Here is a 16217-nt window from a genome sequence, read left to right as displayed (position 1 = left end):
ATTTGTTTGTAATAGCTCGAGTAAAACTGCATTATTATTAATCAAAGGTTTGCCATTAATTAATAGTTACAAATGCACACAAAAATATGAAAGAACACAGGCAGTGTTAAGAGACGGGAGCCAGAGCCAAGGTATTATGATCCTCCCCAAAGAACTTGGCAACGATAACATCTATATCCTCCAAACCTACGCCAATGCAGAGAGGTTTGGGTGCAATTGTATCTTCTAAACTTGCGACTCTCACATTAGGACCATCCCTGCATTTGCCCATGCACTTGCACCCAACTACTGCTGCTCCCTCCACGCCCAAAACTCTCTGAAATTCCTCCAACAGTGCTGCCCCTCCAGACTTCTTGCACTTTCCACCCATGCACACCTCTATTCTCTTGGTTGATGATCCTCCTCCTCCCGTGCCCGCGCCGCAACAAACACTGGTTAAGTGGCTCTCACTGGTGCTTGCTGGATTGTCCACATGTTGGTGAGTAAGCTGGTGGATGATTTCAGGCAGCATTGGATCTGCAACAGAAACAGCCCCGTTTCTCAGGTGCCCATCACTGGTGCTTGGTGGATTTTCCACATGTTGGTGAGTAAGCTGGTGGATTATTTCAGGTAGCGTTGGCTCTGCCACAGGAACAGCACCGTTTCTCAAGTGCCTCATGTTGATGACCTCCCTGTCGCTGTTGCTGGATTCCGATGACGACGATGAGGATTCCGATGATGATTCAGAATCCATCTTCACTCTATTCCTACTAGCAAGCTTGGCTTGTTTTTTCTGCATCTTCAATTCCTTTTCCTTAGCTCTCAACTCTTGCAGCTGATTCATCAACCCTTGTGCAGTTTCCTGTAATTAAATCACAGGGTTAGCAAGATGATCTTTAACAACATACGATTCTATGATGACTTGACAAGTAATTAATGAAATACAACAACTGAGTTATTAAACTAATAGAAATTAGAAAGACTTGTAAAACAAGCAAGGAATAAGTTATATACCTGGAGAAGCGTAGCCTGATTATGATCAAGTAATCCATTATGATCAGAATTATGAGAAAACAAGGTCAAATCCTTCGATAAAGATTTAATCAATTTCGAAGTTTTCTTGATCGACAGTTTCTCCTTGCTCTTCTTGTTATTACTTATAACACCACTCCCTCCGCCTCCGCCGCCGCACTTCACATAGTAATACTGAAGATGACCGTTATCTCTGAACTCTAAAGCAGCAGCAGCCGCCGAATAAGAAGAAGAATCCACAACAAACCGGTGATTATTTCCGTTTCTTCTTCGCCGGAAAGAAACTCCCGCCTTCGCCGGCGTCACATGAGGAAAACACGATGAAGAAGAAGAAGCGGCTAAACCAGCGGCGACCTCCATGGAAAACGATCGGACTTTGGATTCTCCTTCTTCACAGTTAATCTTATAAATATGGAATTGAATTGAAGCGATTCCTCTTTTTAATTTGCTGAGAATTATGAAATTTCAAGATTGCGAGGAATCCTTTTGATACAAGAACAAGCATAGCCACCGGCTCCCTCCAAATAACTAAAATTGTTTACGTGGAGTTTTGCGATTGGATGTCTGTGACGTGGACGCGGGCACGCGACCGTTATTCGTTTCCCACGCATTGTCTTGCTTAAGGCATGTGTTTTGCTTTATTCTTTGCTGTTCGATTGATGACGTTACAAGTTACTGATGCCACGTGGATTTCCACATGGAACAATTCTGTTACATTCCGAAGCAATAGCTTGCCACGCCAATACTTACGTGTCCTAAAAGTAATAACTGCAAACTAAGGCTGGTTCATGAAATTCGCGCTTTAGTTTAAAATTATTTAATTAGAATAATAAATTCTATATAAAATTTAAATTTTTATTAAATTTAAAAATAATTATTAAATTTTAATATACTTCCCTTCAAACATTATATTTAAATATAAAAATAATCCAGATGACTACCTAATAATTTTAGAGGATATGATTAATTAATGGCTTAATTGCGTAAAAAATTATAAACTTTAGCGTGTTTTGCAAATTTAACATAAAATTTCAATTTTGGCAAATTAATACACAAATTTTTAATTTTTGGCAATTTTAACACCGATCAATTTTTTGTGGAAAAAATGCCGATGTGTACACCGGAATAACCACTATTCCGACGTCCACATCAGCATTTTTTTCTATTTTTTTGAAGGAAAATTGATCGGTGCTAAAATTACAAAAAATCAAAAATTTGTGTATTAATTTGTCAAAATTGAAAGTTTATGTTAAATTTGCAAAACACGCTAAAATTTATGATTTTTTACGCCATTAAATTATAAATAACAGATTGTATTCAAATTTCGAAAAAATGTTTTTTTTCCACCAATACATATAATTTGAGAAAAAAATTAAAAAAGATTACTAAAATATTTAAAATTAATAAAATTAATTGATTAATTATTTAATTTTATCCTTTTATAAAAATTATTACAGTGCATCTTCAACTAATGCTTAATCTGTTTAATTGAGTATGAAAATAAATAATTACTTTTCAATAAAAATTATATGGGTAAATTGTTATTATAATTTGAATAAAAAATCATTGAGTAAAAAAGGTAAATATTAAATAGAAAAATTATTTGTAACAATCAAATAAATAAAAATATTTATCGCGTGTCAAGTGATGTGGAACTTATTATATGCGTATACATTTTTTTTGAAATGTCACATCAGGAGTTTTTAACGGTATTAATAAACAAATAGACGATATGAATTTTACTGGCCACGAACCCAAAATTTAGAGAGTCTATTGACCTAAAATAAAGTTTAAGTGGGTTGTAAGGGGTCCAAAAATCATGAGTCTTGGATGATTGTTAATCTATTAATAGGCACAAAATAGTAATTACAGATCAATCAACTTATTACCCCAATGAGCTCTAACATAGATGGCTAAATTTTATTATACTAGTTTCGCATATACACGTGCCTCGTAACATAACTTGTCAATGAATATATTGATACAAAATTATTTTTTTTCCTCTCCCCTCTCTCTCAAATAGAAAACCCAAGCCATCAAGCGTTTCTCCTTTATTTTTCGCTTCGGCTGCCGTCAATGGTTTATTTTTGCCGTTGGGGGTGGCCATTTCTTTTTTATTGCTTTAAAATAAAATAAATGACCGACTCCTTTTTATCTTTTTCATTTTGGTTGGTAAATCTTTCTACGAGGCGCATCAATTTCAATAGATATACAAATGAAAAATCAGAGATGGATCAAGCCCTTTCAAGATTGAAGATGAAATCGTTATAGGTTATATTAGTTATTTTTTTTTGATAACTATTTTACAGCGATTGTCTTTCTTTTTTGAAAGTTTTGCTGTTCTTTCTATATGAAAGATTTGTTGTTTTTTATGAAGAGTTTGTGAGTCTTATGTTAGACAAAATGATTGGATCTTATTGTGTTAGAGCGGTTATGTAATTTTGATTTTGTTTTGTAAGGCGATCTGCGAATCAAGGTTTATATCTTGTTCCATATCAGGTCATTAGAAACGGCTATACCCTTTCTGAATTCTTACACCTGTAACCGCTCTTTATTATTAATGAAAGATTATTCGATTGTCAAAAAAAAAACGTCAATGAATATATTAGTAAATTTATTATAATTATATCAATTTTTTATTTATAATTAATATTAAATTAGTTAAGAATTTTTGTAAAAATAAATATAATATATTCGGTTATTAATTTGTTTTCCATACTGAATTTATTATTCTTTTGATTTTATAATAATCATAATTAAATAATTAACTTAATTTTAGTAATAATATCTTTAAAAATAATAAGATAGAAATTTAAATAATATTATATTGACCAAATACATTATTTTAATTTTGTAGTTCAATCAAACTAAAAGATAGGTATTCCTACTAATTTGGAGACAATTTAGTTATTTTTTACATACTAAAAACTAAATTGGAGATAATTTAGCTACCTATTCTAATTAGGACTTTAATTATAATAGTGATTAATTAAATAACTAGTTAGTTAATGACCATAAAACCTTTATTTAGTAGTAAACTGAAAAGGATTATTCAGTGAATTTGCATGTCCTTCCCCCATTCGTGCTTTTATATATAGTATAAATAGATAGATATTATTCAGAGATTTTAGGTTCGATTAGACCTGACAATTCGTGTCTGCGGGTCATAAACGGGTCAAACCCGTTTAGACACAAACACGATTAGGCTAAACACGAACACGGCACGATTATTAATCGGGTCTGATATACAAAACCCAAACACGTCACGGATATTACATGGGTTACACGACACAACACGTGTAAACACGTTTATTTAAATGTGTTAATATATCAACCCGTTTAAAGTGACACGTTTAAACCCGTTTAATTATTTAACTACTTTTTTAATTTATTTAATATAATACTAAATAAATTATTACTATATTTTGAGATAAATACTATTTTAATTATATATAATATAAAAAATTTAATTAAAATTAAGAATTTAATAACATTTAAATAATAAAAATAAATAATATTTAATTAAAAATAGTTAACCGTGTTTAAACGGGTTATGTGTGTATAACCCATTTAGACCCAAAATTAATCGTGTCATAAACGGGTTGACCCGTTTATGATCCATACCCATTTACATCAAACCCAAACCCGTTTAACTTCGTGTCGTGTCGTGTCTAAAATTGCCAGGTCTAGGTTCGATCCATGCCTTTGTCAGCCAATGAGCTGATTTAAAGTGTATTCTACTGTTTTAATTAATCTCCGCTAATTCCCAGCTAATCACATCTTTGTTTAAAAATATCAACTTATTAGTCTTGATTTCGAGTTTCAGTAGAGCCAGTGGTAAAGCAAATATTCTTACTCAAAGAAACTAAACAAACTACAGTTTGCGTAAATTATTTGCTGCCTAGCTTGTCATGATGATGCTACCGCAGCTCGAGATCCTGGTCCTAGGTGTCCACTTATCTTTTGAAATGCACACATTGTTTCAGAATCCAGACCTCCGGCAAACTGCAGTCATGTAATGAAGCATTCAGCAGCAAAGCAATACATTCAAACAATATCATCTCAACTCTTTATTAAATAGAGTTACCTGGTGAGCCCTGTATGCAAAATCCACTCCTTGAAGTACTAATGCTTCTTGATTCTCCGACTTCCTTCCCAATTCCACCTCCTTTAAGACTCTCCTCATGTACATCTTCGCTAGCTGCATCGACCCCTGCTTTATCTGCATCTCCATCATCACTCTCTTGTGATCACTTTCCTCCCATTTTAATAATAAAGCTTGCAGTAAAATCATACCTTGCTCATCATCCCGGAGTCTAGCATCCAATTTGTTGGAATTTTCCAGTCCTGGTAAGAACGTAAAGCTGAGTTTCGAAGTTTAATGAGCCTTTCGATTCCTTGCTCTGACCTTCAATTACTCGTAAAATAAACCAACGAGTGAACGTAGTGATAAGATAAATGGCATGTGTTTGCCCGGCTAAACAAATATGTTTCACGGATAATCCTTACTTGTCCAATAAGACGGCCATCTTTTTCAAGGCAGTTCCACATGGAATGCTAGCATCATCTTTAAAGGAAGACAACTCATTTTCCAATCGTTTTAGTTCCCGATACTCGATAGCAGCTTCTCTAATGGCATCCGCTTTCCGCTCTGGCCAACTGAAATGCTTTAAGACAGCCCGCTCATCAGCCTATCCAAAATAGGATAAAGACTAATTACTGACGAAAAGGACATGCAAGAGTGTTATGCAGAACCTACTTACAAGTTACAACTTTCTTATTCCTGTAACGGCTAAAAAAAATCCTATTTTATCTATCACAAAACACAAACTCAAGTGGTATTCAGCAGACACTCATCAAAAACTTCTGCAGAGCTAATACTACTCTTTGCTTTGGCCATCAGTTATAATAATCATGAAAGAGAGCTAAGGGAAAACCAAAACATCACAAAACTCTTACATGAAATGGGAGTTTAAACAAATGGATGCATAAAAGGAATGGTCCAAAACGCCACTCGAACATACTTAACAGATCCTCTAACAGCAATTACATTTACTAAGGTTTGCAACTCTACCAGTGACTCATTCAATAGCAAATGCAACCACTTGAAAGTTACCAGTTTCGAGAGTTCTCCATCAAGCCAATCCACAAAATTCATCACATCTTCAATGTCTGTGTAGGCCAAAGCTAGCACTTTTTTAATAAGTCCATTAATGAAATCACCTTTTGTTTCAACATCAGATTTTATCTGCAAGTGTTCAGTACCAAAATATCATTAAAACAGCAGAACCAATTAAAATTATAATAAAATATCATATAGCAACATCTTAATTAGAATACAGCAGTGCTTACAGCTAACAGATGTGCTGAACGATTTTGAATCTCTCCAACTATGCTGTTGTGTGCCTCTTTCGCCGTAGCTTTATACTGATTCCCATGCCCCTGAACATCCTTCTTCTCCTCCTGCTTTCTCAAGGAGTGATAGAATTCTACAATTGCAGGAGTTTTTGGAGCAGATAATGCCCTGGAAACGGGCCGCATTGGAGGCGGAGGCGGGGGCGGTGGAGGTAAGGAGCAGGATGGAGAATTTCTTTCTACTTTGGACAGGAGATGCATTGGCATTGGTGGTGGTGGTGGGCCTGGTGTGATAACTGAAATTACATCCTTTTTAGCTGTAGAGTTTTCTAATTTGTTTGCAATGAGTTTCTGAATGTCCTTGAAATTATGGCTTTGATTGTCATTAGTTGATTCCTTAATTTAAACAAAAGGAAAAAAATGAGCAGTGGCAAAACCAAAAATTCTTTTTATAAGGTGGTCAAGATTATACTATTAATAAAATAATACTATTAATAAAATATTAATTTTAAGGTGCGCAATGTAATGATCATGTAGTTTGCAAAGAGTCTTAAAAATTCTCACCTGAGTTTGCAAAACCTTGGAGGAAAGTTCAAGCTTAAGCTGTTGATTCAACGTATGCGCTTTATGCAGCTCCAACTTCAAATCCAAAACTTGTGCCTGTAAATCCTTAATCAAATTCTCCTGAAATTCAAACGTCTTGCTAATATCCTTCGCGTCTCCAATTTTGGCAGAATTCGAATCCCCCGCCACAGGGCGGGGCGGCAGCCTATTAACAAATGGATGGACAGCAGAGACAGAAGAAGAGCGAGATACGGGCGTAACAGCAACCTCTTCTCCTCGGGATTTCGGTTTAGCTATAGAGTTAGCCTTACTTCTGGCATTGGTGTTGGTAACCAGTGGCCTCTTATTACTGACTGATTTAGCTCTCGCTTGGTTTGGTGGCGAGAGGGATGCAACAGCCTGAGGTTCAGCTGGTTTAGCAGAGTTGAGTCGTCCCGGGCGAGACATGTTGGGTGATGCACTAGAGTTGGAAATGATACATTTACAGTTTGAGTGTCTTAATACTGACAAAGTTGTGTTGTGTTGTGTTAGATTGGATTAATGATAAACTAAGTGAGTGGAAATTGTTGATTCTAAGTCACATTAAGTCTCCTCCTAACTAGTTTGTTGTTTGTTTACGCAGTTGTCTGTGCAGTGAGGTTAAGGGTCGCTGTTGGTTAGCTGCAACTTGGCATCACTCCAACTTTCTTATTTGGATTTAATGTTATTCTTTGGATAATTTCGATTTATGTTTAATTAGTACTCCCTCCGTCCCACTTTAGAAGTCCCATTTGACTTTACACACAGATTAAGAAAACATTAATTATTCTTGTCTTTTCATGTTTTTTCATGTTTTACCCCTAATAATGGTAGTGGAATTTTCCCTAAAACTCTTTTAAGATAACTAAAATAAGGATAAAATGGGGTATTCAATAGAAAAGTATTCTAAAAATAGTAATGGAACTTTTTAAATGGGACATCCCAAAATAGAATATGAGACTTTTAAACGGGACGGAGGGAGTACTAATTATGGGAATTTCGTTCTTTCTTGGATTTATTTGCTGTCTAGGCGTTTAACTTTACAATTAATTAGTGGTTGTTAGTACATTAATTAGTGGTTGTTGGTAAAGAATTGATGCTTGATGTATTTCCTTTTGTGGTGTTGGATCATGTGACTAATCTTTATGATTGGCACTATCTAAATATACTGAGTTTATATAGTGGAATCAGGCTCAATTAATTGAAACAAATATCTTTTCTTGACATTGAAATCATCGTCCGAGTTGCTTTTCTTGATTACAAAACTAGCTAATGTCATCTCATTTGGAGAGTTTGTGCGGAAAGTTCGAGGCATTTCTTGTTTAGACAATGAACTAAATCTTCGGAAAATTTTCCAAAGATATGCAGGTGTAGATTGAATATGCAACAGTGGTTAGGGTGTGCCAAGCAACAGTGGCTTCTTTACCAAATCATGGTTGTTAGTACATTAATTTTTCACGTTCTTATTTTCTTTACCAAATTCAACAGTGGTTAGGGTGTGCCAAGCAACCAATCAAACCAATTTTCGGTCATTTGCTCGAGCACGTAACGTAAATTTATATTTTTCTACTTCATTATCAAGATTAAACCTGAAAGTAAATTTGTTTTTTTGTTATTACTACTAATAGCTCATTTTAATACATCAGAATATTTTAAATGAAATATAGCGGTGAGAGAAAGAAAAGCTACATCAAAATAAAAGAGATCCTCAAGCTAGCATGCTTAACATAACACACAAATAACAATAAAAAAATAAACTGCATAGATGCTAGCTAGAGTAAAAACAATAAAAGTGAAGAATTTGAAAGAAAAAAAAGTTATTTAAATGAATAAATAATTAACATGATAACTTGATAGTAGAGGTTCAAAATAGTAAATTCTCGGTACACGCTAACAAAAGGAGTAAAAATGACGATAAAGTGGCCGTTGAGACCAAAAATGATCCTAATAAGTTTCGATGAGCAAAAAAGACGTCAAGTTTAACGGTATAATATAATTTCGTCTAATGGAAGGGTCTAAATCTCAATTTTCAAAATGTTAGTGTCATTTTTAGGCCTCGAAAATCATTGGTATTGTAGTTAATCCTCAATGACAATATTAAGGTCATTTTTGTTCCTTTCCCTTGATATAATGATGAATGATATCCAATATGAAAAAACGATTAAAAAGCTACTCAAAGATGCCCTTTCAAAAGGTGAGGCGCCACCCAACAATATGTTTAATTAATTAAAGGTTGCAATGACATCTGCATTATATATCGTCGATAACTGATGGGCAATCACCACTGCTGTTTTATTCACCCCAGCTCGATCTGGTGTATCTTGAACTATACGTTCTGATTCTGCAACACTCATTCTGCCCGCTTATAAATTGTACACACTCGGAAAAAAATGAAAAATATGAGCACACTTGCAGCACTTACATTCAAGCATTTGATTGCGAAGCCATTAAGGAAGCATAAATGCCATTTTTGAAGCTGATTAATTTTGGATGTTTTCCTTTCTCAACTATTACTCCATCTTTCAGCACCGCAATCATGTCAGCACCCTTAATTGTGGATAACCGATGAGCAATCACCAACGTGCTCCTTCCGGCCATCACTCTTTCTAATGCTTCTTGAACCACTCTCTCAGACTCTGCATCCAAGGCACTCGTTGCTTCATCTAGAAGAAATATTTTAGGAGCCTTCAATATGGCTCGCGCAATTGCTACTCGTTGTTTCTGTCCACCAGACAATTGCACCCCTCGCTCGCCTACAACAGTCTCATACCCCTGCATTCTCCCAACTCAAAAGCATCATCTTGTATTCTGACTATTATAGTCAGTGAATTCTTGTGTGTGCTTTTCCTTTTTTTTTTTCTAAAGAAATTTGGCAAATAAACACGTAGTAACAGCCAATAAGATTGTAATTTTCTAACCTGTTGTAAACTACTGATGAAGTTGTGAGCATTGGCTGATTCTGCTGCAGCCGTAATTTCTGCCTCTGTTGCGTTTCCTTCCTTTCCGTATGCAATGTTGGCTCTGATGCTGTCATTGAAGAGCGCAGGCTCCTGACTCACCAGCCCCATTTGCCGCCTTAACCATTTCAGCTGCAGCGTATGGATCTCAGCTCCATCTAGTGTAATTTTTCCAGAATCAGGATTGTAAAATCTTTGCAGTAAAGAGATAACTGTTGACTTCCCACTCCCACTTTCTCCTACCAGAGCAACCACCTGATACACATATTTTCATTTTAAACACGCTAAAGTAAGTAAGAAATGATTAGACGTGAGGTCAAGTCATTTCCTTACCTTCCTCGAACGAATAGCTAGGTTAAGATCTTGGAATATTTGAACTTCAGGTCTCATAGGATACTTAAAACTAACATGGTGAAACTCAATATCTCCCTTCAAGTTTTCAAGTCTTGTTCCGGAAGGATCACTGGGGTCTATTTTAGATTTCTGGTCAAGAACAGCAAAGATAGAAGCTGCAGAACTCCTAGCTTTATTTGCATCAGGTGCAAGAGTGCTGGATTGAGAGATTCCAAGTGCTGCCATACTGAGAGCAAAAAAGACCTACAAAGTGCAAACGACTGTCGACCAAATCACCAACCAAAATCCGAAAATATAAAGATAGTAGAGATATGGCACAAGGAAATTACCTGTAAAACCTCAGTGAATGTTGTCTTGCCTTGATCCACAAGATGAGCTCCAACATAAAAACTCACTGCATACACAAAGAAAACAAAAAAGAAAGATAGCCCAAGTCCTATCCCGCTAATTAATGCTCGCCTTACTCGTGCCTTAAACGGGCCATCACAGTTCTTCTGATACAGTTCCATCACCTTTCCTTCAGCACAGAAAGAGGCAACTGTTCTAATACTGCTTATAGCATCGGTGGCAATTTGACTTGCTTCCTCATACATTTTCTGAAAAAAGAAAAAATTAAACAAAGCTTTCTCCATGAGAAAATGATTGAAAGAAATTATGCTAATATAACTTCAGGATTTTCTCTCCTTTTTCAACTCCCTTTCCCATGTAAATCTCATATTGTTCAGAATTTCCGTTGTCACTTGCATTTTCCTTGCTTAGACCGAACATTTCTATCAACAAGCAACTATTAAATTACGTTTACTAATATAGATCAAACATAACCTTTGAATTTCCATTGAATCCCTCCATGGCCTTCAACTGAACATATCCACTGAGACCCATCAATGGTAATAGAGCCAGGACTACAAGAGCTACTTGCCAGTTTGCGTGGAATGCAATGACCAGACCAGCAACCCCTGTTGCAATGTTCTGAATGAGCAAAGAAAATGTGCCTCCAACTAAACCTCGCACTGCAGATGCATCTGCTGAGAGGCTTGCACCGATTGCACCGCTTGAATGCTCGGCTTCATCAAACCAGCCTATCTCCATGCTGACCACTTTCTCAAAGTACATTGATCTGATTCGTTTTATTAACCTACACCCAGCAACAGCCAAAAAGTATGTGCTCATTGGTGTGGCAACTAAGGACACCAAACCAACTACGACAAACATAAGTGCCCAAAATCTAGAATCTCTACGGAGCTGATCTTCTTTTTCATAATAGGTTTTAATAATATTAGCCAGCAGCAAACCAAAAATTGGCAATATTATTCCATTTACCACAGAAGCTATACCACCAAGCAATAATACGGGGATATCTGGACGGTTAAGAGAGGCAAGGCGGCGAAGAGGATCTTCCCGAGGCAATTTTGATGTCTCTGAAATGGCAGTCCCAAGTGGTTTTGCAGCTACCTTTCCATAAGAGATGATTGCGGGAGATGCCTCCATTGAATGATGGCTACTGCCTGGACTCTTTATGATGTTTTGTGCTGGTTCTTTGCCAAATTCTTGAAACTGTATGAGCTGTGCGTATGCGCCATTGAGATCCTTGAGTAAATCAGAATGCGAACCTGATCAATTGAAAAAAGCTGGGAGATTTAGGTAATTAAGTTTGAGAAACGTAATAATAATGTTAATTTAGCTGGGAATGGGGTGGGGAGATGAAGAGTTAATGTGCCTTAGTTATTGTAAACTAACCATGATTGTTGAAATTTTTTATGCTTGCTTTAGAAGTATAGTATAGATATTAGCATAGTTGATTAGATTTTGCTAGGGTTCAATGATGTGAAATCTTTCACCTTTCTGAACAATCTTTCCTTTCTGCATAACTGCTATAGTATCCGCATTTCTCACTGTAGAAAGGCGATGGGCAACCATGACAGTAGTTCGATTGACCATAATCCTTTCGAGAGCCTCTTGTACCATCCTTTCTGATTCTGTGTCAAGAGAACTAGTGGCTTCATCTAGAAGTAAAATTCTCGGGTTCTTCAGAACTGCTCTGGCTATGGCAATTCTTTGCTTTTGGCCCCCAGATAATTGAATTCCATGTTCCCCTACCATTGTGTCTAGCCCCTGGAAACACAATAGAATTTTTTTTTGTAGGAGTTGAGTGATTAAACAGGGATATATGTGTGTTATGTACTGAAGAGGGATTTGCTGCTAACAGAGAATAGAAACATACATTCGACAGATAATTAAAGTTGAAAAATCCAAAACCTGGGGCAGCATATCTATGAAATTAGAAGCATTAGCAAGCTCTGCAGAAGCTCTTATTTCTTCTATAGTTGCAGCGTCCTTTCCGTAGGCTATATTTTCTCTAATGCTCGAAGTAAACAACACTGGTTCCTGGCTGACTAGACCTATATTCTTTCTCATCCATTTTACTTGGAACTCCTTCAGATTGATACCATCTATAAGAACTTCACCACCTTGGGGGTCATAAAACCTCTCTATCAAACTGATCACTGTTGATTTCCCACTTCCACTCTGTCCAACTAAGGCCATGCTTGTACCGCTAGGTATTGAAAGAGAGAAATCACGAAATATTTGCTCATGGGGCCTTGAAGGGTAACTAAAAAATACATCCTTGAACTCGATGTCTCCACGGATTTCTTCCAATTTTAGTCCGTCGGTGTCATAAGTGTCAATCTCTGGCTTCGTGTTGATGACCTTAAACATTTTGCCTGCAGCAGCCTGTCCAGCAGCAAATGCTCTCATGCATGGAGATGCCTGCCCCAGAGATCTAGAAGAAATCCAAATGCTATGCTATTAGTTCTATTAGGGGAAAGTAAAATATACTTCTAACAGTTTGCTAGTTGAATTTCCATCCATTGTACGGTATGCACATCCAACATTAAATGTTTTACCAATTGAAAAAGTTCTAATTGAACCCATTAAATCAAGATTTGACTATAGAATGAAAACACACACAAAAAAAGAACTCACAAGGAACCGGTCAATAGAGAAAAAATGACATTGATGACATTCCCTCCTGTGTAGCCATTGTGAAGAACCATTCTCCCGCCAACCCATACAGCAAATCCATAACTGCAAAGCAAAATGAACATCAGCGTACCGAAACCTATGCCAGCAGCTAAGCCTTCTTGTATGCCAGACTCATAAGCTCTTGTTAGGGACTTGTTGTAGCTAGCAACAGCTTGCTTCTCTCCAGTAAAAGATGCAACCTGCATGGAAAACAGTCATTATATATTAACTCCATAGAATGGGAAGGGAACTCTGCTTTGTAATGCCAAAGTATCATACAGTTCTAATTGAGCCAATTGTTTGCTCAACAATATTTGCTCCAACTGAATAGGAAGTTAGTCCACGAGATGCCAGTTTGCCTACAAGCTTATTGGTTATTGCAGCGGAGATGACAATGGGCGGGATTAAAGAAAGCATGACGAGTGTGAGAAGCCACCCCTTAACAAAGGCTACTACAAAGCCGCCAAAAAATGAAGCCAACGTCTGAATAAAATTTCCAACCTGCAATGATAATTCAAATCTTGGTCATAATGCAGGAATGTAGCAATCTGTGGAGTAGTTAAATAGTAAAAGCAGCACCTTCTCCCCCATTGCATCCTGAATTAGAACAGTGTCACCAGACATTCTCTCAACAATTTCCCCAGTATTAGCTTCCTTGTCAAAGAAACCAATGTTCTGCCTCAGTATGGCTTCCAAGTACAAGCTTTTGATCCGAGCAGCCTGCCTCTCCCCTGTGACCATCCAGCACGCCACCTCTGGAATTTTAAAGAGAGCTTATCGCCTTAAACTAAACACTCGGAAAGATGAACCAGCATTTCAAGGGACCGGATGTATATACTTACGAAAAAATGATGCAAGACCAGACCCCAATGCCAAATAGACAAACCTGAAAGATACCTGCAGATGGATGAGTTATCAGAAGACAACAAATTGAAGAGTTGAATGAAGGATACACTACACAGAGAGTACCTCAGCGACGTTATGCGCCACAGCGGAGGAAGTGGTTCCAGTTTTTCCGATAGAATCGACTAGCTGGCCTAAGAGTATGGTCATAAGTGGCATACAAATACCATTCCCAAAAGCAGCAATAGTTCCAAAGACCATCAATAGTATGTCTAGTGAGCCAGCAAAGGAGAACAGCTTGTTATAACTGCTGTAGTCTTCTGCTTCTGAAGCTGTTTCTTGTTCCTTCATACTCAAATTACTATCCTTGGATCGCTTGTAGTTCCAAAACATATATAGAGAGAGAGCTGCCGGTAATAGCAATGCGTGCGGAGCAAGATAGATATAGAACATTTGCCATTAATTCTTTAACAAAAAACAGAAAAAGAAGAAAGCAATTTCTATACAGTTGGCTTTTTAATTTCTTGGTTTGTGTCACATGCATAACAATGAGATTCCTTTTCTTTGTTCTTTTTTGTTTGTCATCATCAAATTTACCGTCCGTTTTCTTTTTCTTTGTTGTCAATGTCACTGTGTTATATGCCATAGTTGAAGAAATGCAAGCAAAACAAATAACTCAATTCCAAAATCCGCCGCCAACAGAAACTACCAAGAAGACTGATTCAACTTCTTATATGTCACCTGTTGACTGTTGAGTCTAATTAGATTTCTGATAGATAGACTCTAAAATTAATTTGTGATAGCAGCATCATCGTTCTAACCAAATTGAGCCGTTAATCAATCCGTCAAAGTAGTCTCCGATCGCAACACCTCCTCCTCCATTTGATCCAACTCCGACGAAGTTCTTCTTGCCGATGGCATATCACTCGACTTCATTGACAAATTCGCCGATAAGAAATGGGGTCGGTGTTAAAAGAAGCTAAACGGTCTAAATTTAACCCTAATATATATATATATATAAGCTTAATTACTTAAAAACCACCTACCTTGCACTTTTTTTCGTTTAAACCCTGACTTAGGAAAAAATTCATTTATACCCTGACATATGTGTTTATATTTCATCTCTACCCGAAAATAGTCAATTTTGAAAAAACTTATTGTCAACCTCTTTCGGATATGAACCTATCTGATTCAGAAGGAAATAACTTGCATCAGTATCTCAATTTCAATTCAAACATGAGTTTGATTCACACTTCATGTTTTGAGAAATATTTACCATCCAAAATCAGCTGACTGAACACTAAGACAATCTCGATTTCTTAAAAAAAACATCTTTCATTGCGCTACCAGTCTTTGAAACTAGCTACTAGAACTAGGCATTGAAACATACAATTCTGTTAAGCCGAGTGAGATGGCATGACTCTCTAGCCTGGAGATACTAAATTAACCTCTTTTCATTTAAAAAAAAAGTTTAAAATAGTCCTTCATTTAAAAAAAAAATCATTTCTAATTAAACTCTAATTAGCTTAGGTTAAAAATGAAGAATTATTTGAAATTTTTTTCTAAATGAAAAGAGGTTAATTTAGTGCCTCGGGGTAGAGGTGAAACATAAATACATACATTAGGATATAAATGAATTTTTTCCTAAGTTGGGGTATAAACGAAAAAAAATTAAAGATGAGTGGTTTTTAAGTAATTAAGCTATATATATATTGGAATACAATAAGTCCCTATAAAACATTATATCTCAAATTAACCCTCAATTTATTACAATAGCACATTTTTGTCCTCTTGTAAATGGTGTTAACGCTCATTTATGTTTTATATAGGGACATAACTGAACCTTTTTACATTTTCTAAAAATATTTAACGCTTTTTTATTTTTATTTAAAAATTTATTTTATTAAAAATTTAAAATATTGCAACAATTAATCTATTAAATATTTAAATATGTAATAAATAAAGTAGATTAACATGTATTATTCATCATTATTTTATAATCTAATTGACCGATAACAATTGAAAATAAATACATTAATTGATATTTTTATTTTAAAATTGAGGAAGTTGATCTTCTTCGTCTGAGTTTAG

At 36.0% G+C, this 16217-nt stretch overlaps 3 protein-coding genes across 4 annotated transcripts; all 3 read right to left on the bottom strand.

The window, feature by feature from the left end:
- Window position 1: 1 nt before the first annotated feature.
- On the bottom strand, window positions 2-1502 carry LOC126670241 (diacylglycerol O-acyltransferase 3). The gene is made up of 2 exons (XM_050363923.1): window positions 994-1502; window positions 2-841 (listed from the first exon to the last, which is right to left on the bottom strand). The coding sequence occupies exons 1-2, from the start codon at window positions 1369-1371 to the stop codon at window positions 107-109; spliced, it is 1113 nt and encodes a 370-aa protein (XP_050219880.1). The 5' UTR covers window positions 1372-1502; the 3' UTR covers window positions 2-106.
- A 3344-nt stretch (window positions 1503-4846) lies between these two features.
- On the bottom strand, window positions 4847-7593 carry LOC126667472 (protein CHUP1, chloroplastic). The gene is made up of 7 exons (XM_050360454.2): window positions 6931-7593; window positions 6364-6762; window positions 6128-6259; window positions 5521-5702; window positions 5308-5419; window positions 5099-5233; window positions 4847-5016 (listed from the first exon to the last, which is right to left on the bottom strand). The coding sequence occupies exons 1-7, from the start codon at window positions 7375-7377 to the stop codon at window positions 4921-4923; spliced, it is 1503 nt and encodes a 500-aa protein (XP_050216411.1). The 5' UTR covers window positions 7378-7593; the 3' UTR covers window positions 4847-4920.
- Window positions 7594-9128: 1535 nt separating this feature from the next.
- On the bottom strand, window positions 9129-15101 carry LOC126667471 (ABC transporter B family member 21-like). Of its 2 annotated transcripts, XM_050360452.1 has the most exons (12): window positions 14253-15101; window positions 14126-14180; window positions 13863-14038; window positions 13563-13784; window positions 13245-13483; window positions 12516-13041; window positions 12098-12371; window positions 11082-11869; window positions 10589-10855; window positions 10239-10502; window positions 9867-10160; window positions 9129-9720 (listed from the first exon to the last, which is right to left on the bottom strand). In XM_050360452.1, the coding sequence occupies exons 1-12, from the start codon at window positions 14577-14579 to the stop codon at window positions 9373-9375; spliced, it is 3780 nt and encodes a 1259-aa protein (XP_050216409.1). In that variant the 5' UTR covers window positions 14580-15101; the 3' UTR covers window positions 9129-9372. The 2 variants fall into 2 exon arrangements, with proteins under 2 accessions (XP_050216409.1, XP_050216410.1); XM_050360453.2 differs by lacking the exons at window positions 9129-9720; window positions 9867-10160 and having other exon boundaries at window positions 10245-10519.
- Between the last annotated feature and the right edge of the window lie 1116 nt (window positions 15102-16217).

Source organism: Mercurialis annua, linkage group LG2 (genome assembly GCF_937616625.2).
Source record: "Mercurialis annua linkage group LG2, ddMerAnnu1.2, whole genome shotgun sequence".
In the NCBI taxonomy this organism is placed as follows: domain Eukaryota; kingdom Viridiplantae; phylum Streptophyta; class Magnoliopsida; order Malpighiales; family Euphorbiaceae; genus Mercurialis; species Mercurialis annua.
The sequence above is the reverse complement of the archived record's forward strand: the minus strand, read 5'-3'. Positions and strand labels throughout refer to the sequence as shown.